The sequence below is a fragment of the Corvus hawaiiensis genome, chromosome 9, assembly GCF_020740725.1.
Source record: "Corvus hawaiiensis isolate bCorHaw1 chromosome 9, bCorHaw1.pri.cur, whole genome shotgun sequence".
In the NCBI taxonomy this organism is placed as follows: Eukaryota; Metazoa; Chordata; class Aves; order Passeriformes; family Corvidae; genus Corvus; species Corvus hawaiiensis.
This window is the reverse complement of record NC_063221.1, coordinates 21,720,511-21,742,362: the sequence shown is the minus strand read 5'-3', so window position 1 is coordinate 21,742,362 and position 21,852 is coordinate 21,720,511. Positions and strand designations below refer to the sequence as shown.

Sequence of the window (21,852 nt, the reverse complement as noted above, 5' to 3'; positions counted from 1 at the left end):
GATTTTTTTACTAACGTGAATTTAAAGTATTGCCTGATCGCTGCCAGCTCCAGGAAACCCAGGTAGCAGTGGGAGAACGATAAATTTTCCGCTGGGGAAAAACATAAATAATGTAACGTGAAGGTCGTGCCCCGGTGCCACAAGCAGGACAGAGGCCTGGGCAGAGGGAGGGAAGAAGGGAAGGAGCTCCAGTCCCTGCTCCTGCTCGCTCGGGGCCGGGAGAGGCGCCGCCCGCCCGGTGCCCGCCCGGTGCCCGCCCGGTGCCCGCGGCGATCCCGCCGCTGCCGCCCCCCCGCGCCGCGGGCTCGCCGGCGGAGCAGCGCCCGAGCGGGAGGCAGAAGTTAACTTCCACCTGCCCTGAAGTCGCCGCTGCGCCGGCAGCAGGAGGCGGAGGCGGAGGCGGAGGCAGGCGGGGCAGCCGAGGACCCGGCTCTGGCAGGCTCCGAGGGTCCGGCCGAGTGTAATTCCCCCCTAATCCCCGCCACGGCGGCGCTTCCCTGGCCGAGCCATGTCTGCGGCTTCCCCGCCATGCCGAGCATAGCGGGGAGCGGGAGGACTGGCGGCCGGGAGGCGCACAAAATGAAGACCCTGATGGTAAGTGCATTGTTGGCACGGCTCATCCCGGCTCCGGCGGCGGGGAGGAGAGCGGGGGAGAGGCGCGGAGCGGAGCTGCCCCGGGCACCCTGTACACGCTCCAGCCTTTCCCGGGCTCTCTCCCGCGGCTCTCCGGGATCGCGCGAAGGCGACCAAACCTCGGTGGCGGCGACCAAGAACTTTCCGCCTGCTTTCTTTTATTCGTGTTGCTTGTGGTTTGGGGGTTTTGTGTGTGTGTGCGTTTTAAGGAGCTGCTTAAAGGACGAGGCTGGAGGTAGCTGGGTGGGGGGAAGCGCTACAGTCCCCGACACTCGTTAAAATGCACGAATGAGATGCCCAAAGGGGACGGCGGCACGGGAATGAGAGGCGCGGGGTACCGGGCGCACGGAGGGGAGAAGAGGCGAGGAAGCAGGGCTGGGGGAGAAGGAGGGAGGCACGGGAGCGGGCTGGCGAGGGGGCAGGAGGAGGACGGAGGGGCTTCCCCAGTTCACTCCTCGCACTTCTGCCGGGGGGCTGGCGGGTGAAACTTGCGGGTGCGTCGGTGGGGAAGCGGCGCGCCCCGCTGGGCCCCGAGGAGGGGGGAGCCCGCTGAGCCGGCTCTCTTTCTGCCCCCCGCAGCGCCACGGGCTGGCCGTCTGCCTGGCGCTCACCACCATGTGCACCAGCTTGTTGCTCATGTACGGCGGCATCGGCATCGGCGGGGGCCACCCGGAGCCGCGGCGGCGGCAGCAGCAGGTGGCGGCGGTGCCCAGCCGCCCGCCGGAACGCGGCCAGCGCCACCCGGCTCTGCCCGTCGGCGCCGGCCTCCTGGAGGGCTACATCAGCGTCCTGGAGCACAAGGTGAGCCGCCGGCCGCGGGACCGCCCCTCCCTGCCGGCCTCCCTCGGGGGGCACCAGCCAGAAACCTGCCGAGCTCCCCCTCCCGCCGCCCGTGAGATGCCCTCTTCCCCTCGGCGGGACCGCCGTGCCCTGCCTGCCTCGCTGTCGGGGTTGTTTTACGCGGCCTCCGAGTGCCGTCGTGCCTGGCCCGAGGGCAGGAATTAGCGGGGTCAGGAGCCGGGCTGCAGCCCGCTGTTGGGTATTTGTGCAATGCCGCTTCTTTTTTCCCTTGCACGTTAGAAGGCGGGGGGCGGGAGGGTGAAGTGTGTTGTTTCTAATGCTGTATGCTCTAGGTAGAGTACAAATGTATGTTTATGGTTATATTAGTAAGGGTTAAAGAATGAACTTTATTTACTGGAAGGCAAAGTCAATAGGTAGGTGTTTATTCTTAGCTCATTTTGTCATAGGAAAATAAAATAAAAAAAAGTCTCCTGCACAAATGACCTTTTCATCCCCCTTCTGGGAAGCAGAAGTTGTCAACCGTAGTTTCCATTCTAGAAATTGGGGGCACTTCTTTAATGGTGAACAAAATGATGTCCCTCCCCTTGACAGAGGAATTACCAGGCTGTATTGTCAGACTATAATACTTGTTTACCAGAGACAGGCAGACTAAGCTTTGATAGCTCACAGGACAGATGTAGTGACATAAAGTGAGCAAGGGGGCACATCCATGCCAAAGAGATGTTTGAGCTTCAGTAATTTTCTCAGAAGGCAGATTCCTCTACTTTTTGTGTGGTGTTTGGTTTGTTGCTTTCACCTGGAAATTCCAAGGTCTCCCTCTTCCAAAACCCCAGATAATGTTTAGTACACACACATCTTGCAGTAAAAATTTACTGTAAAAAATAAGCAAGGGAAGTGAGGATTCTCAACTTTCTTATGTTTTCACATCCAGACTGACAGCTTTCTGAAAGATATGTTGTCAAACAAGTTACTGGGCTCAGTTTAGAGGTACTGTGTGAAGACTAGTGACTTTGATATACAGAGATTTTTATTGTTCCTTCTGGCATAACTTCCTATGCAAGAGTTGTCTGTGGGGCTCTTAACACAGAAAAATAGCACATGATAGTGCCTTGTAGGCTTTATTTGCTTTCTTACATGGTTCTCCTGGAAATTTTCTAATGTAATGTCTATAGAAAAAGCAAGTTTGGCCATGGGCTTCCTACTGTGTGTTGTGTACTCTTGTAATTCTTTTGTTCTTCTTGAACATGACTGGAGTGATAGGTGTAGATATATGTGCACATGATTTTTGTAAACAGCAGTAACTGAAAAGGCATCTGTGGGCTTTTGGGATGCATGTGTGAGTAGCCTTCTGATTCTGCTAAAACTTCACACTGGTTTCTCCAGACTCACAAACATCCCTCGTTAACAGGCTATACTTAAAATCACTGTTCTAGTATTTTCCAGGGTAATTTTAATGTTTACCTGTGTTTTGGAGAAATATGATCCTTTGGCTTTTTAATATATTATAATATGGCCCAAACCCCACAGATATTCCATTTCTGAATTTCATTTCACACAGCTCATGCCTCACAGTAATAATCTGCTGAAAGTTTAATAACTTTTCTGCCTAACTTCTGTGGGTCAAAAAGGATGTTGTGCAATCCCTGCTGTGTTCCCAGCTTGCTTTGTCTTATTTTAATGCACATGAGATCATGCAGAAAGCTGTGCCACTGTGGTATACAGAGCAGTGAGGACACTGCATTACCATAAGGAGATGGGGGAGAAAGGGGCTATGTCTCTTAGTAATGTGTTTCTTTTTGTAATTTAATGCGGTAATCCATGTACTTGACATCCCAGAAGACATAGGTTTCACACATAGTAAAAAATGGAGAACGCAAAAGATTGCAGGCATTCATGGTTTGGAAAAAGAGGGATGCAGGATTGGTGATGGTGAGAATAGGGAGAGAGATACGAGGAGCTGAGAAATCGTGAGATGTTCAGAGAACATGTGGTTTGAGTAGGACATTGGAAACTGCAGAGAAGACAGCTTGAATAGCAAGTGAAATGAGGGAATTGGGGAAGTTTTAAGGAATGTAAAGAGAGCTGCAAGAAGAGAGCAAGGTAAAATTCTGTAGCTGTGAGAAGGACATGATATTTGAAGAGACAGGGAGGTCTGGAAGGAGATGAGAACTATCTGTTGTTTGAGGACAACAGGCTTGCAAAGGTGAGGCAGGAATGACTTCAGCAATGGTACATGTTATTTTGATAGCACAGAGGTGATGGTGTGAAATGACAGTGAATGGTAGATTTTTCACAGTATAACTTCCTTAATTTCCCATATAGAATCTTGGAATTATCTGGCAGCTTGAATGACCTGAAGCTGAATGACTGTTATACAAAATTCATCCATGTTCATGCCTGAATGACAGCTAGCAGTAAACTGAATGTCTGGATCATTCTGTCCTTGTTGCTGGATCCCATAATTTGCTTTAACAGGAAAATCTCCTTTCATGTTTGTGGTGTTGTACATTAAATGCACATTCTGGTGCATTTAATGAGAGTAAGTATGCACATGCACAACAAGTACTGAAGTTATTATTAATCCATAATCACAATGTGGGTATTGACACACAAGCTGTGTATGTGGTAGTATAGATGTTTCTCTTCAGGGATAAAATTTAACAATTTTCCTCAATGTGAAATATCATGTATTACAAATGTCTGTCACTACTAGCAATACAGCTCATTTAGTAGTGCTGGATGATCATGTATGGAGACTATTTGCCAGAAAATCTGGGCACTTAGTAAAGTAACAATGATTTTGAAATACAGCCTGCAATACTGTAATTACCAATTATTTTTCTCCTTTAATTTTGTATTCAGTAAGAATTGTAGTTCCTCATCCATACTGTCAAGATTAGCAGGCAGTCTCTGAGAATACAGTAAAATATGTCATTTTTCTTACTGGGTTGAGGAGTTTTTTTGCAGGAGTTTCTATTCTTTGCCTTCATGGTTTCTGCAAGCCCATTTTTCCATGAGTAAAGCATCAGAGATCAGAACCCCTGTACTTAGCTTTAGTAGCCTTTCACAGTTTAGCAGTACATACTTAATTTTTGTCAAGCTGAATTCTTGGAATAAAAAAAATCAGAAATGCTGTGGATTCAGAGATGCAAGTGGAGTCTTGTCATTTCACCTCTGCGTGTCCCAGAGTAACAGCCCTTGACAGACATGGTTGATGGATGTTTGAAATGAATAAATAGTATCTCTTTTTGTTCCCAATAGCCAGATGTTGTATCCTAAAAAAATCTTGCATTTTCAACAGAAAATATGGTTTGCTGGTAGTTGCTATTGAGAGGTCAAGGACTGAAACAAAGTGAAGAAGTGGCAGCTTCTACTTCAAGGAGCTGTTGCATCCTACAGAGGCACACTGAGTGTAGCACTGCTTAGCTACTGCATCTGCTCTCCAGTTAGAAAGGACAAGAGTCCTACGCTGTCAAAGTGACATCTTTCATGAATTCTTTGAGTGTTATCCTGAAATTAAAGAGGTTTTGTCACTGGCATTGAGGGAAGCCAGAATTATGCTCTTCTGTGGGAAGGCATGGGGATAAGCCTTTCTGTTGATTTATCATCATGCTAGCAAGAAATTACAATGCTAGTATTTTTAAAGCAATTATTGCGTACAAATAAGAGAATGTTAATGAAAGTAGGAAGCCTAGCACTATTCCAGAACTTGCAAGAAATAAATATTTGACCATTATATTGCTATTCTGAAATGAATGTGAAAACATATCTCTGGATAGTTAAAAACCTTTTTTCCCAGTATTGACTCAACAGTTGGTGCTGCAAATAAAATATGAGTTTGTCACGTATGTAATTGAATAATATTTCAAACCATCAAGGATTTTGTTTCTTAGAAAATAAAAAAAATCGAAATCAATCCTGCAGTCAAAATGTATGATTTATTGAAAACACTTTTAAATACCTGAAGAGAGCATTGAGATCGACATGATAATTTAAGTGATCACAATGATTTCCTAATTTATGATAATGTGAATTATCATATGCAAAGAAATCTTTGTGATCCCTCTAAATTAATGCAGATCAGAGAATAGTGTAGTTAATGAAGTGTTTGAGGAGGAGTCATTCTGCAAATAGTGCTGCTATAGCTCCTTAATCTCTGAGTGGCAAAAAGTTGCTCTTGGGTGAAGCTATTTTTTTCAGGATAATAAACTTTGTGCACTTAAAATCCGGTGGGAATCTTGCCATGTTTTATATTATTTTTACTAATTATTAAATCAAATGTGTTTGGAATCTGAATTTTTACCTCATTAAACCATTGACAATTTGGGGCTGTATAGTTTTGAGGGGCTTCGCTAAACCAGCCTTCATAACTAAGCGTAGAGATGAGAAGGAATCAAATTATTTTGAGGGTTTTGGTGTCTTTTAAATTAATTTATCACAGAACCATAATGCATCTTACTGCATTACAGCTTGTCTTGCCTAAGGTGAGATCAAGCTTGCAGAGTTAAGTAAACCATGTACCATGATTTCATTACATGTTCCTATTTGCCCCTGAAATTCTTACCTGCAAAGGAAGGAACACAAACTTTATTATCCAATTAAGGATTTGATGGAGTTTTTATTGTGTGAGAGATCCACAAGGGGGAGACTTTATTCTAGAATAACCTTGTTGGGGACACTTCCATCCGTCTGAGACCTAGGCAAGGTGAGAGTCCAAATGCCCTTTTCTCAGTGCTCTCTTGGCTTCCTGGCTTTTTTAATTTTAGGTACCACAGTTATCTACCACTGATAAGCTGTAGGTTTATTTAAATCCTTATCAAGTTGGCATCTTGGAAAAAAAAAAAAAAAAAAAAAAAAAAAAGAAGACCATGACAGTCAGGGAATGTAACCAAATATCCACGCACACAGAGCAGAGACAATTGTTTTTCCAGATTTACCCAGCTTTTGAATAATGATTGTCCTGTGCTTTACAATTTCTTACTTTTGAGCTACTGCAGTGGTGTGTTTTTTCAGGCTAACATTCATTTTGATGACCCTTGTCTAAAATTTTTAGCAGTTTCTGTGTGTACCAGCTGCTCACACAGGGCAATACAGAGCACACAGCAATGACAGCAAATTAAGGTACATTTTCCTGTTTTCCAGGTTGCTTGGCCTCTCTGCAAGGAACCAGTAGTTCTAGTGTGGCACTGCTCCTACTTAGAATATCTTGAAATATTTTTAAATGTTTACATGTAGGTATCAGTTGCTGTGCAGTTTATACATTTGTTTTATGAAAAAGGCTGTGTGTAGTTGGATACATCTTTTTGGACACATCTGACTCCAGTGTATACTTGAGAGAGAAATGTTAGCTAGGATAATAAAAAAATAGTATTTTACAGTTAGCACTATTGCCTAATTCTTTCTGAAACAAGTGCCGTTAAAGATGAAATCTAACTAGCAGGGGTAGTGGGTCCAGGCAGAGGTTGGAATCTGTTGCTTATAAAATTGTCTCAAAAGAGCACAGATACTATTACATGTTGAAATGTCCCTGAAAACTGAAAGATGTTTGGTATGCATCTAGTACATGATGTTGTAAATGTCCAGTAATGTAGCATGATGCATAAAAACCTACCCAACCACAAGCTAGCCATGTTCTGATCATTTCCTGGTGATTGGGAAGATAAAGGAGAGAAAATCTTTGTTGTAATTCTGAAAACAAGAGAAGGTTTTGGAGTTTATACTAGGTGAAGATCTTGCCCTATGTAACTTGTGCCATTTTGTGATACAGCTTTATTCTTTCATAGCAACTGAAGCAAAAAGGTTATTTCAGAGACTGTATCAGAAGATACCGATGATTTATTTCAGTACAAACATTAATAGTAGGTAGTCAGGTTGACAGTTGATGCAGAATTGTGTTTTAATTTTCTCGCATTTTGAAAAAGTTACATCTCACAGACTGATGTCACATCTGTGATATCACACATATCACATCTGATACCATATATTGGTCATAATATGTTATCTTATTTTTGCAACTGACCAAGACAAAATGTTTTGGGGTTTTTTTGTTTGTTTGTTTGTTTGTTTTTTTCTCCTTTTTTTTGTTTGTAAAAGAAAAATTGCAGAAGCATGAAGAAGTTAATCTTTGCACTTCTTTTTTTGGCCGATTCTGGATTATATGAATTTTTCACAAATTATCCTGGTTTGTGAAAAGTGAAGAATGAGTAAATATGCTCTTTTCTGTTTTATGAATATTATACACATCATATTTTAATAAGTAGGTACTGTCTGTTTCTCTCATCTGCTTACCTTTCTTCTTTTGTGAACATACAAAATTCTTAATTCAATAGATATGCAAAATACTTCCAGGCAGGGAATTGGTGACACTTTGTCTGCTGGTGAAATTTGTTCATCTCTCATGCAAAACCCCTTAATTTTTTTTCTCTTTACTTCCAGCATTAATTTCAATGACCATATTTATATTTTTAGTATGTGTTGAAGTGTATTATATTTGATAACCATTTAAAGTTGCTATATAATGCACTTCTTTTTCCCCATGATCTTTCACTGTGAGCATTTTAGGCTATTTTCATCTTCCTGTGAAGACAAAGTGTTCTTTTGAAGGTTTTTAATCCTTAGTGGAAGCAAGTCTGAACTAAATGAGATTTTCAATGACAGGAAATGTAATTTTTGCTCACAGCTGATGGATATCTCTCAATAGAGTTCCTTAAATTCTCCCTTTCTGCTTGTCCTGGGGCATAAGTGGATATTGAGTGTCATCCTAACTATGTGATATCCTCAAAACATAGGCTGCAGGTAGTTTCCTGTTCCCAGTGACCTTCCTCGTGAGTTTAAGCTGTATTGCTCAGTAACGCTCCGTATGCACATCCTTGATGCTGAGGTGGCATTGATAGAAGAACTCAGTGCATTAATTGAACTTCTAATTAGGGCAATTATGATCAAATCAGCAGTCATTTGGTGCTGATATAAGCAGATGTGACAGCACAAAAGCTACTTTGAAGGTGAGGTGAAGCATCATGGTATTTAACCTCACTCTGTTTCACCTCATCCCTAAGCAATCTCCATCAGTCATCACTCTTTCTCTCTAATAGTTAAAGCCTGAAGTGCTAAGACCAGGTAGGTTAACTACTAAAGTTTGGTGTCAGCTGGAGAAGAAAGTATTTTCAGTTCAAAAACTGCTATTAAATGTTGTCTATTGTCATTCTGAAAATAGCCAAATGCAGTTAAAAATAGGAGTCACATAGGAAGTGAGGAAACGAGTCAAAGCTGAAACTTTCTGCCTTCAGAGAGTCTGTTTGCAACAGAAGTGCAAAATACAGATGGAGAAGTGGAGCTCTGAGGTGCCCCTTGATAGTCTGTATAAAAGACAGAGCTGGGCACTGAGAAACATGTACGCACTACTATGGAGAATCCAGCACATTTGAACTGAGGTTAGGCAAATCTGGTGACACTGTGTCTGGGCTGTATTCAGAGAGGCACAGGAAGGAAGAGAAGCACAATGTGTTTATTACATGCAATAATGAACACTGAATCCTTACTGAAACCTTGTGAGAGAACTTCAGAATAAGACTGGGTTATTTTAAAACACAGAGAGGGAAAACTAATATATTTAATAGATTAGTATTTTTTCACAATGACACTGTTCATTGTTCAAGATAAGGGAACAGTAATGGGTTTATATGATATACAGGCAGCATAGATCAGGTTTTCTTAATTCAGATTTAATAATTTGGACTGTTGTAAGTAACACAGAACAAGAATATATAAATGTGTGTCTTGTTGTTGAATACAACATGTTAGGAATTCATTGCAGCTGTAGAAAAATTTCCATGACAGAATGGATGGCTTAGTTAAAAATAATCTGGAAGAAGAAAATGTTTCTCAATAAACATTCAGTATATTTGGAATATGCATTTTTGTTTAGCAAATATTATATTTTGATTTTAGTGTGTTATTAGCATCTTCAGGTATTGGCATGATGTTAATATTGCAGAAACAAAATACTCTGTAAATTTTGTACTGTTAAAATATATCTTGCCCACAGCTATAGCAGGTCATAAAAGTAGATGTAATAACACTCAGCAGAGCATCAGTCTAAAAGTTAGCTCTAAAGAAAAGAAAAATTCCACAGTGCGGATTTGTGCAAATGTACATCTGTACCAAGCCTTGTGCACAGGAAAGTTGAAGGAACTATTGTTATGTTTAAGAAATGTCTGCCTGAGAAACAGGGTTCTAGAGACTGAATTCATCACTGAGTATGTGCTGCTTACAAGTTTGCCTTCATGAGGTTAAAACCTTTTCTCCCAGTTTGAGATGCCAGGCAGTGTCTTACAGGCAGTGACATCCAGGCTCATTCTGTTCTAAACTTTCTTGCCTGCATTACTGTTCGCTGTGGATAGACATTTTTGTTCCATTTCAATGAACTTCACATTTGTGACTTGTACAAAACATAAGCATCTGAGGAAACACATAACTACAGAATCATGGAATCCTACAATGGTTTGGCTTGGAAGGGACCTTAAATATTATTTTGTTCCACTCCCTGCCCTGCAATGGACAGGGACATTTCTCACTATCCCAGGTTGTTCCAAGCCTTGTAGTACCTGGCCTTGAACACTTCCAGGGATGGGGCAACCACAGCTTCTCTGGGCAACCTGTGCCAGGGCCTCACCACACTCATAGTGAAGATTTTTCTCCTAATATCCAATCAACACCTATTCTCTTTCAGTTCAAAGCCATTCCCTCTTGTCATAGGATACGATGTTTTCTACTTCAGTTCATGTATACTGCACACCAGATTCAATAAAGTGAGGGATGTAATCTAAGAGTATATTTTAAACAACCACAGCTGACACAGCAGACGGGAAGGTAGCATGTGGCTGTGGGCTGATGAAATAATGCAGGGATTCCAAGGCTGGCAGAGGCTGGGTAAGGAAGTCTATCTAGTGTAGTTTGAGACAACCTTGTAAGCTTGAAACCAGAATAGTCCTGCTCTATCCAAGCAAGTAAATCCTGATCTTTGGCAGGCACATTTTTTCTGGAGCTGGGCTGGCTCTGCACTGTACTTCCTGTAGCATTTGAAGGTCAAGATAGCTGGAAGCTACATGGAGTGCCCGGGGAACAGTGGTAAAGACATGCCAACAACACATCTGGACAACTCTCAAGTGCAGTGCCAAGGACTGAAATTGCATTTGTTATTCTAGCTGTTCTTTAACTTTAGCCATCCAAATTATGTACACCTTGTATTTGAAGAGACTGAACCTTTGGCCACAGCAAAGACATGTTTAGAAAACATGGTTTCCAAGACTTGTCCATGGTCCTTATGAGAAAGCTTTTGGCCAAATGCATGGAAGCAGTGCTTTCCCAGCTTATCCTCAGTCTTTGTGCAGAGCTCAGTGGCTCATAGGGAATATGGGCTGTTGTACAACCTGTGCTATCCCTTCCCTGCTCTCCTCCAGCTTTCCGTGTGGTATCTTTGGGTCAGTCCTTCTGACACTTGGCTAAATTTCATCCATGGAGATTAAAATAACTTCACATGCTCCTAAATTTGGTTGCTGTCCATTTTAGTCCTAATGCAACTGTAAAAGGGTTAGTTTTACACATCTCAGCATATTGGTTGACTCTAAAATAGGAACATACACCTCAAAATACAGTTAGTGGTCTGAATGCAGCTGCCAAAGCAATGCGGAGTTAGCACTGCCTGTCCTTGCTCAGCTCATCTGCCTGTGCCTGGATAACTGCAGGTGAACTCCTATTTTTAAAAACCAAATGTAAAAAAACACTTCATGTTTTATTTAGGTAATTTCTTTCTTAGAGCTTATATTCCGTAAAATGGTCATTGTTGATGTTATTGATGACTATGCAAAATACATTTTACAAATAAAACACCTATGACAAAGTCACTGCTATTCCCATTTGTTCACCTACTTACATATTCTCTTTGTAACACCGCTCCAGATTTCTTTCAGTTTTTAATAGTGATTCATGAGCCTTACAAAGACTGAGACAGTTTGTTCTAATATTGCTCGCATTATCCACAAGAACTACCTCGGCCATGAATGGGACTGTACATAATACCCAGCCCTTCAGTGAGGGTTTTCCCAGTGCCAGCTGACATGATGTCTAAGCATATGTCAGGATGGGATTTTGCCAGCAAACAGGAGCACACTCTGCCCTCTCTTTGAGCTGGTTGGAGATGCACAGGCTCAGCTCTGGCAGCAGAGCCACTGCAGTTTGCCTGTTGCTAAGCCAGAACTAATAAGCTTGACTGAAAGGCGGGGTTTATTGTCCTGGGCTCAGCATACCTGGTGTGGTTATGTAGCTTTCACATGGAGCTTCTGTGAGTCCTACAGTCAACTCACAGGCAGCACTGGGCTGGCTCTGCACTGTACTTTTTGTGTTGTTGGCTGTATGGAGCATGGTCAGGATTTGCTTGCATCTCCCAGCAAAAAACTTCTAGTCCATATCCTAATGGCTTCCTAACCCTGCTCCAGAGGAGCATTTTCAGTCCTCTGCCCCATTGCCAAGAATTTTCTACCTTATATGACTGGAGAAAATAACTCACAGTACTCTTGTCGCTTAAATTTTGGTCATTAGATTCCCAGATGTTTAGTACACTCAACAAAAAACACTATTTTTCATAATTTTTTTCTTGCACCACAGCCTAATATGAGAGATGATGTTGTGGATCAGGTTTTCAAAGTTTGAAATGAGACACTAAATTAGGTTCACAGAGCATGATTTAGTCATCTGAGTCACCACTTACAACAAAATCTGCTGTTTTCACTGGGCAGATACTTGCTGAAGAAAACATTTTAATTTCTTTGCTTTACAAAATCATGTTTGAGAATGAAGCTATGTTGTTTTTCACTTGTAACATGGCTATTTCTATATGCACAAGTTATTTAATTTGCAATGTTTGTGTTTTCATTTGTCTTTTCTGGTATTCTTACCATGTATATATTTCTGAGGAAATAGTGATAACTGTATCTTAATTTTGGTCAGTGAAGAATTGTTGCTGAGAGGATATTTAGTAATGTCTTCACTGACAAGATACTGTTTCACCTTTGAGCCTTAATGTTACTCCTTCCATATGTAATTATCATACTAATAGCTTTATTTTTGATTTAATTTTTATGAATAGACAAAAGCTCTGGTTTTTTTACAAGTAGAATCAAAACTAGAGCTGCATTTTTCACTTTTGCTGTATCTGCTTTATGTCTCAGTAGCAGTGCAAAGAAGCAATGAACCTAGTTACAGATATGCTGAATATTCTTTCTCAGGGGTGATGTTGGTGTGTCCCTGATGGCTTAAGGGCATAATTGAGGTACTTTATGCAGCTGGTAGATGTGGAGGAGGGATATCAGGGCCAGGAGGGTATCTCTGGTATTAATGTGTCTGATTTCTTCCAGCACAGTGAACCCTTTTGATCTGTAGCAGTTTATGTAATACAGAACAGCTTTCAGGGTATCTTTAATTATGCCTGTGGATATTTTGGCCTGGAAAGTGAAATGAGGCTTTAGAATCACCTTTCACTCCCAGCTGTGCTGATTTGAAACTGGCACAGCTTGTTACCCACCTGTAAGTGTAGGGATCATGTTTCTGCTCTCATGAAAGACACTGGATGTGCAGCATCCTGGGCTTCAGTAGAAGGTGCAGGTGGCTCTCAGTCTTTCTGTCAGAGCTCTCAGTGCTGTCAGGATGGAATAGCAATATATCCCATGCACAGACATACATATAAGCTGTAATAGCATGTATCTTCAGATCAAATCGAGACTTGAGACACCTCACAGGAGCTGAAGACCTGTGAGGTTTCATATTGCTAAGGAGCACAGTGAGGCAGCTGCACTCGGAGCACCTAGGAGCAGAGTGTATGCTAAAAAGAGACTGAGCCATTGTGCTTCTATCAGTGCTCTCAGACACATATAGAATAAATTGATTGATGATATGATGCATCAACTTTATTAAAAGTTTCTCAGAAGTGATATCTTTTAATTACGCCACTTTCTAGTGATATTTTTCAGCATGTTATGAAGATGCCATATCATATTTGTACTGCATAATGTGAAAAAAAAAATTTAACCTGAAAATTAATGTCCTAGTGTTTGAACTTTCAGGTATGATGGTTAATTTTCACGGTCTATAGAAAATAAAAAAAGAAGATTAATTCTTTTTGAAGGTGCAAGAGGTGATCTCATCCATGTCATACTAAGTCTGAGGACTAACAGTTATTTAAGTTCTCAAAACTTCTTAAAATTGAGCGCGTTGTTCACAGCAAGTGGATGATAACCTTGTGACTGAGATCAGAGGTAAAACCAGCTATAACAGAGCAGTGTGTAAGCCAGTTTAGCTGAAATTGAGTCCCTCGTGATTGTGAATGATGAGGTTGCATCTGCTTGTCTCTTTTTTTGTTTGGTTGGGTTTTTTTTAGTTGTTTTTTTTTTTGTATACTAGTCCTTGCAAAGCACTGAGACTGAAATTCAAAATAGAAGTAATCTTTAAAAAATAGTTTCCCTTGGAAAACAAATAGATCTGTCAAATTATTTTTTGCTTCATATCCCATACTTGACATCAGTAAAACTACTGAAAATTACATTACACTGTGTTTATTAAAGTTGTGCTCCTTTGCAGTAATACACATAAGACATCTTATACTGCCTTAAGGATTAAGTTAAGCTCCTTTGTCAAGCCTGTTGGTATGGCAGGACTGTTAATCTTTAACTGTCAGAGGCTGGTTAGATCCTTCTTTAAGCTGAGGCCATGGCTAAGTGCAAAGAAATTAAAACGAATCAACTCCTAGTATTTATGCTTTCATATTTTTGCACAGAGCAATCAATAAAATGAGAAGCTGGTTTAGACATATATATTTCTAAAAGAAGATTGTATTTCAAGCTGTTATTTAGCAGCATCATATTTGCTTTATGTTTATGATTGTGAAATATGAAGACAAAGTTAGCAGTGTTCAAAATACTAAATTCATGAAAGTAAGATATGCACAGGGTGACAGCTCATTGAAAGGAGCACAGAGGATAATTTTGTGAACCTACATTTCCTAGTTAAAATTCCATAGACTTATCTACAATATGTCCATGTTTTATTATTACATCAGTAATTATTCTTACATTTTCCTTTCAAGTTACAACATTAAGTCACAAAAGAAGAAATGTGTTGTTGCAGCATATTTAGACATGACAACACTTGAAACAAAACTGTATGAAAAAGAAGGTGAAGCTGGGAGGCAAAGTTAAATTCATATTGAAAGATAAAAGTTAACATTTTAGCCCTAAAAGGGTACAAAACTGGTTGTAAGGAACCCCAGTATTGTGCTGTATGTATCAAAGGTTTGTGTTTCACTGTGGATATGTGTACCATTTAATCAATGTTGTTCTAACTACAATTTGTGAAGAGGAATTTTTTAATAATTATCTGATAATAGCCAACTAGTGCAATTTGTAACAATATTCATCAATGAAGAGATACAGGTTGTATGTTGAACTAGTAGGTAAAATATACTGCAAAGAAGCTTTTGAGTGTGATAGATGCCTAAATTGTACTTTTCTAATCAGGATATATATATATATATTTAGTAATAGGAAAAGAAGTCCTTGAGAAATACAACTTTTTTTACATACTCCTTCAAGTATAGCTTCAAGTGGCTTTTTTTGCATTTTATGCACATATAACAGTCCCATTTTTCTGAAACAAAAGATTCCTCAAATCAATAAATAATAATTCTTTCTGCTTACGTTCACCTTGCTTCTGAGGATCCCCAAGTGCCATAGAAGCATTAAATGGAGACTACTACCATAAAGTACCGGAGTATTAATTCCTTATGACATAGGAGTACAGCAGAACAAAAAAGTTCAAACCATAGTTTTGATCTTGAGTGTCTAAAGAGGAATTTAATGTAGGAGTTTGGAAAGCTCTGGAGTGTTGAAAACCGAGGGGACTCAACCTCGGGATTGGCACACAAGCAATCGCTTTGAGATACCTGACTTTCATGCATGACTTGGAAGTTAAATTTCAGACCTCCATTCAATGTAGCACTGAAGTTGTATGCAGTGGATTGGGAGAGTGATGCACCTGAAATGGATTTGAGATACCTGCTCTGCTGTGCAGAGCTGCCCATCAGAAAAACACTAACGTGTGCTTTCAGTTCACCCCTTCTGCTTGTACAGGGCCTGGTGGGGGATGGTCTAGCTCAGGTAAGAGATTACAAAAGAGAACACAATTTGTGGTTTTGAATCACAGATCTTACATGGAAATGGTGTTAGAGGGTTTGAGTTCCTTCTCCAGGAGCTGTTAAAACACATATTTTGAGTTGGAGATTACAACTCTTTGGAGCTTTCCAAAGAATTTTCTGATCTATTTTATGGAGCTGTATAACTCCTCCTTCATTGTAGGTGGCAAAGTTGGATGTCCTGTGAGGCTGCCAGATTTACCCTTCAAACACACAGAAAGGACAGTTCTTTAAATGCAGATTTGGGTGGTGGCTGAATGAGGCTTTTGTAGACCACATTTCAGGTTCCGGCTTTCAGGTTCTGTCAAAGTGTCATCAGCTGTGTCTGAGACACTGAGATCTCATTCTAAATTAGTACACAGGCACTTAAATTAATGCCTTGATTTTTAGAGCATATTGAGATGCACACACTTTGCAACAACTCTGGTGGTTTAGGGCAGGTTAACTCTTTAGGCATAATAGCTGATGTGCACAGCAGGGCTGCACATCCCAGTGTTTTGAGCTCTAATTAACTTAAATGGGGCATGCACACACAGGCACTGGACAGCATTGAATAGGAACCCTCGAGTCCTTAGGGAAACAGTCTATTCATCATACTGGCACCAACTAATTATTTGACATTAATTTATTGTGCCTTGAAATATTTGGTGTATATTTTATACAGTACTGTATCATGCATTTGGTATTTCTTATATGACATTTTATTAAAAATATATTATGTTTAAAAATAAAATATGTGAATTTCAGTGATGGGGAGAAGAATCATGATAACATGTTTTAGACTTCTTTTTGCATGTTCCAATAGTCCCATCTTAGTTTAAGGCAAAAATAAAATCCTTTCCTGGCTCCAGAAGATGACCAACAAATAGGGTGATTTAAAAGATATTTGAATATAAATGTATCCAGTAACTGACTGATGGTTTTGGAGTATGGAGTCTATCACACTGTCCTATGAAACAAGAGTATTTTGGGAGAAGCAGGAAAAAAATCCTGCTGTATACCTGTAAAGAACACCTTTAAGCACAAAGGTAGAAGTAGTGTTTAGGCTGCCAACTGAGTCCTTAACCTCTCCAGAAATGCTGACCCAGAGTTTCCTTGGACACTGAGTTGTGGCAAAATCACTTGGGTTGTGACTGTATTTGATCCAGTAGATTAAAACAGTGGATCTCTTTAAGTTCTGTAGACTGTAAGGGCGTCCACTGTATGCTTGGTCTTTAGATAGTCCTCAGTTTTCTTTGCCTAAAATTTGCAAAGTCTAAAGAACAAGTTTGGAAATTATAAATACAAGAGTGAAGCTACAAAAAGTTCAATTATTTTATGTATAGCAGTAGTGAGGTATGAGCAACTGGGTACAGAAATACAGGATTTATGAAGTATGACCTTTGAAAAAAAATTGAGGTCTTCTTTCAGGCTTAACATTATGCAGCTAAAGATTAAATGACCTCCATTTTCTTTGCTTTCTATGGATTAGGAATAAATATTTTTCTCTTCCCTTCGAAAGGGTAAAAATAAAGATAAGACAGTTCTATTCTTCTCATTTAAATTAGGAAAGTTTGAGAAGAGAACTGCAAGTAGTGAATCATGTTATCATGGATAACAAAACTGCAATAAAAGCTGTTGTGCACCCTTTTCAGAGTGAGGGTGTACAGACCAGGCCATTCTGATTAGACACTGAGATACACATACTCCTGCCAAAGTGTTGTAGCTTAAGGCGGATACATGACTCGCAAATGGTGAACCCTGGCAAATCATCCATCAAGTGATGTTGAGACTCTGTCAGGGAAAGCAGCCTCAAGTAACTTTTTTTTCTTTGTTATAATCCATCCCTTCTTGTTGTGTGTCTCCTAACACTCTTATATTGACAGACATTCTTGTAACTCTTTTTCCCTTTGTATGTCTTGGGAGAACAAAAGCATAACATTGGGTAACTGGGGCCATTCCCACATGCTGCTTTGCAGAGCTGGCGAGACACACAAAAGGTCAGGAGATGCTATGAATGAAATATCATTATTCAAAGAACCCAGTCTTGCTTCTGCTAAAACTCTGTAGAATTCTCCCCTGGAAATCAGTGGAAGCAGGATTAGTGCCCTGGTCTGCAGCCCAATCAATTGTTATTAGCAGACACTGCCGGTGCTGCAGGTGCAGGCTGCAAGATGTTAAGCATCAGATGCTGATCACCTTTCCCATGTTGGCACATAGAGGTTTCCTGATTCTGCTGTGAACTGTTGAAGTCTATAGATCAATAAAATTTGAAGACAGAAAAGGCAAGGGTCAGACCAGCTCTGTCAGGTTCACAGAGATTAGGAAAAAGAGTGTAAGGTTGCAGTCTAGGGTGGCTGAAGGAGCCGAGTTGTTTAGTCTGGGGAAAAGGAGGCTCAGGAGACAGTACTGCTTTGAAAGGAGGTTGTAGACAGGTGAGAGTTGGTCACTTCTTCTAGATAATAAATGTCTTCGCTGAAAGGGTGGTCAAGCATTGGAACAGGCTGCCTGGGGAAGTGGTGGAGTTACCATCCCCGGAAGGGTTCAAAACACATGTGAATATGGTGCTCAGGGACATGGTTCAGTGTTAAGGGTGACCATGCTGGGTTATTTGTTGGACTCTCATTGGTCTTTTGCAACCTTAATAATTCTATGGTTTTGTGATGAGTGACACTGAATCTTTGTCTTTTTCTTCTTGAAACTGGCACTGAGCTCAAGTCCCAGGAGTTCCCTGAAGGGACAGGACTTCCTTGCATAAACCGCTGACCTTTCTTCTTGATTATCTTTGTGAACTGGTGCTGTCTTTCAGTTAATAGAACTTTGTAATCAGGGAGCAAAGAGGGATAAAATAAAGTGACAGATTTTGCTGCTGGTTAGATGTTAATGCGAGTACTGAATGCCTTTTAAACATGTCATTCTAAATATGAGGAAACAGAGAAAAGCTCTTGCATGTATTAAAAAGCCTAGAAAAACAAACAAAATAACATTTGGCTGATGAGATTGAAGGATGTGTCACATGACTGGAAACCAGAGATGCAGAAACTGTTTATAAGTGCAAAACTAAAGTGCTTTTGTATACTTTTGCATGCTTTTTTTCCCGAGATTTACTGTTTTAAATATAAATCCTGTTTGTAAATATTACTACACTGCAAATGACTTTGGGTTTTGTCCTGTAGCTGGGACTGAAAGAGAAATTCAAACAGCAGAGTATTTCTGGAACTGTAAGACTGTATTACTCTTGTTCCTTACTGAGAGTTAGAGCAGCTCCATGCCATCTCTAAATTTATTCTCTCCTTTTGGTAATATCATTTGCAATGGCAAACAGAGTAGTTCAATTCTATACTGTTTCCTGCTGTCTATACTAATGGCTCAGGGAGAGATTGGTGTGAAACCATTTTTGAACACTTCACAATATCTGCCCGCTTGAACGCTCCTATATAATATTTTAAAAGTATGAAATGCACTTCGTGTAAAATAGAACCAGGCTAACTAGTCCTGGTTTGGAATCTTTAGATTAAAACCCCAGCCCTTCAAGTGAATCTCTCTGTGTCTGGATTTGCCTCAGGTTTCAGAGAGGGTGCCCCTAGCCAAGAAAATTCAGGCTCTGTGTCATGAGGTGCTACAGTCTTTCCATATTAGAGCATAAGGTTGATAACTTTGTCTCAGGCACTAGCAGCATGTTTTAGACGAGAGTGAGAGCTCCATGTCTCCTAACCTTTGCTCAAACTCCCACTTTTCAACACTCAGCTCTCATTCCTACAGAGGCTGTTGAGAACTAGTGAAGATACAAAACAATTGCTATCAGCACCATCATCTGACCACAAATTCAAGAGCCTGGGTGGGGGGGGGACGGACATTTTCCTGTGTTAAGCATTGTTCTAAACACTGTGGACATATTCTTCTAGGATACCTCCCATGAAATGATGTTTACCTGGTGCTTTGTTTTGAAATAGATAGGCTTTGTTTTTTAAGATAGGCAAATTATAATTTGGCTTTAGTGAGTGATATTTGTCAGTTCATTTGCTTTCTTAATACTTGCTGTTTTTCCTGGCAATGGACTAGTTGGCTTTGAGAATAAGGTGTTTATTTATGTCAATCTTATTCCTTCAAGCCTTCTAGCAGAGCAGGCTCTGAGGTGCCAGGTGCTTTCAAACACGGGGCAAGGAGACACTCCCATTCTGTTGATTGTTCTTTGACCATGACGTACCTCACACCGGCAGAGCTCCTTCTTGAGTGATTTGAGCCCTTATGGTAACAAATGGGTCAGTGTTATGGCTCTCATTTTAAAGATGAATTTCAAAGTGGTAATTTCACTATAAACTAGGCAGCCTATGGGTTCAGAGTGATCCACAGGGGTGCTTCTTAGACTGAAAGGCAGCCTGGGCTGTTTGCAGGGGGATTCTCTCTTTCCTAGCCAATAGCTGGCTGGGAGGATCCTGGCAGCTGATCAAGAGGTATGGCCTGGCTAGTTGGCATAAGACTTACCCAGATCACATCTGTACCCACAGCTGCTGGACCTGCTGTATGTCTGCTGTGGTTGTTTGATGAACTACAACAAATTCTTATTTGTTTTAAGGGGCTGACTTACAGCCATGAAATGGGATAGAGATGCATGCCAGGTCTTTTTTGCCCAAGAAGGTAATTGGTGATCAATCTCTCCCTGTCCTTACCTCAACCCAGGAGCCTTTTGTTCTATTTTCTCTTCCCTGTGCTGCTGAAGAGGCGAGTGACGGAGCTATGTTGGTGTGCACCTGGTGTCCAGCCAGGGTCAACCCACCACAGATGTTTCCACTTTTGAATTAAATGATTGCCCTACAAAGTAGTGTAACTAAACTGTTTAGGTCCAGCACCTGGTGAAGCATCAAAATCCTTGGAAAACTATACACAGGGCATCACAACCTGTATTTTGCAGGAAGTTGACATGTACTTTTTTGTGGAATGATTCGGTGCTGTTAATTTTTATCTTACCTTGCATATTTAACTGCAAAAGTAGGAGGCATTCTTTGGTATTTAATCCAGTGACATCTGTGAAATCCCTACTTTTGAAGGTATGAGCGAGGGGACACCAGATTCAATATTCTCTCATAGGTAATGCTTATGGAAAGACTCCTCAGTTGTGCCAGTCAAGATTTGTCTTTCAGAATGGTCCATCTTCTTATTTGCAGTAAAAGTGAGGGTATGGATGGGGTGGGATATAGATGGGATTTGTAATTCACCTGTAGTGAAACTGTGATACGTGGTGGATTTGGTTTAAAAAAGGAATGGCTTGTGCTTTGAAGCCAATGATGACATATATATCAGCTTTTAGTCATATTGTAGCTGTGTTTACCTCAAATTATTTTTGAGACACCAGTGCTAAAGTGGAACACAATGTAACATTTATTGTAAAGTCAGAGAAACTCTCTCCTTGGTCTTCTTTTGGTAAAGGTTAAACCCTGTGTTGGGGAACAGTGCTTTAAAAATCCCGATTGTACTTCATAAATCATCTCAGTGTGATTTTTTTTTTAAATTCTTTTTCCTGTGTGTTATTTTCTCACCTCAGTGCGGTCTGTTGCTGTGCATTCAAATGAAATTCACTGTTTAGACCTATAATTCTTGAAATCCTCTGCTCTAAAGTCCAGTGAGACACATTTTCTCTTTTACTAGTAGATGGTGATAACATTAGTCTCTAATCTCATTAGTTTATAAAAAACACCCCATAGCACTTGTGTGCTTTAAAGAAGCAGGAGGTAGAAGAGGCATGATTAAATTTGTAGAAATTGTAAGAAAAATGTTTCTTCTGCAGTAACAATACACTTACATTAGTTCAGTATTAGTATTTTGGAAGACTGGGGAGAGTCTCTGATTCTGAAGTTAATATGCTCATCTCTTGCATGAAAAAACGTAGTATTTACATTAGTATGTTTGTGACATAACTGCAAAATGGCATATTGATATCTTTTACTATTCATAATTTGCCTTTCTGTCAATATTTTTTTTTATGTTATCACTTTGAAAGAGGCAAGCTAGCAAGTTCGGTTTTGTTCATGATTATTCTCAGGTGTGTTTTGTTATTCTTGGCAATTACAGAATCTAGAAAGTCTTCATAGACATGTTTAGTACATAGCATTATTATTTTATTCAAGCCTTTAAATTTGACCTAAATTCATTTATTTGATATTTTGATATAATTGTCTGTGCTTGTGTTAATATTGTTTTCC

General features: G+C 40.4%; 1 protein-coding gene across 2 annotated transcripts in view; it reads left to right on the top strand.

The window, feature by feature from the left end:
• The first annotated feature begins 303 nt into the window (after positions 1–303).
• Positions 304–21,852, top strand: part of ST6GALNAC5 (ST6 N-acetylgalactosaminide alpha-2,6-sialyltransferase 5) — a 69,890-nt gene continuing 48,341 nt past the window's right edge. The window contains exons 1-2 of one of the 2 annotated variants that reach the window (XM_048313366.1): positions 304–594; positions 1,213–1,434. In XM_048313366.1, coding sequence (XP_048169323.1) covers positions 529–594; positions 1,213–1,434 — 288 coding nt within the window. In that variant the 5' untranslated portion in view covers positions 304–528. The remainder of the gene's footprint in view (positions 595–1,212; positions 1,435–21,852) is intronic. The other variant, XM_048313365.1, reaches the window with a different exon arrangement.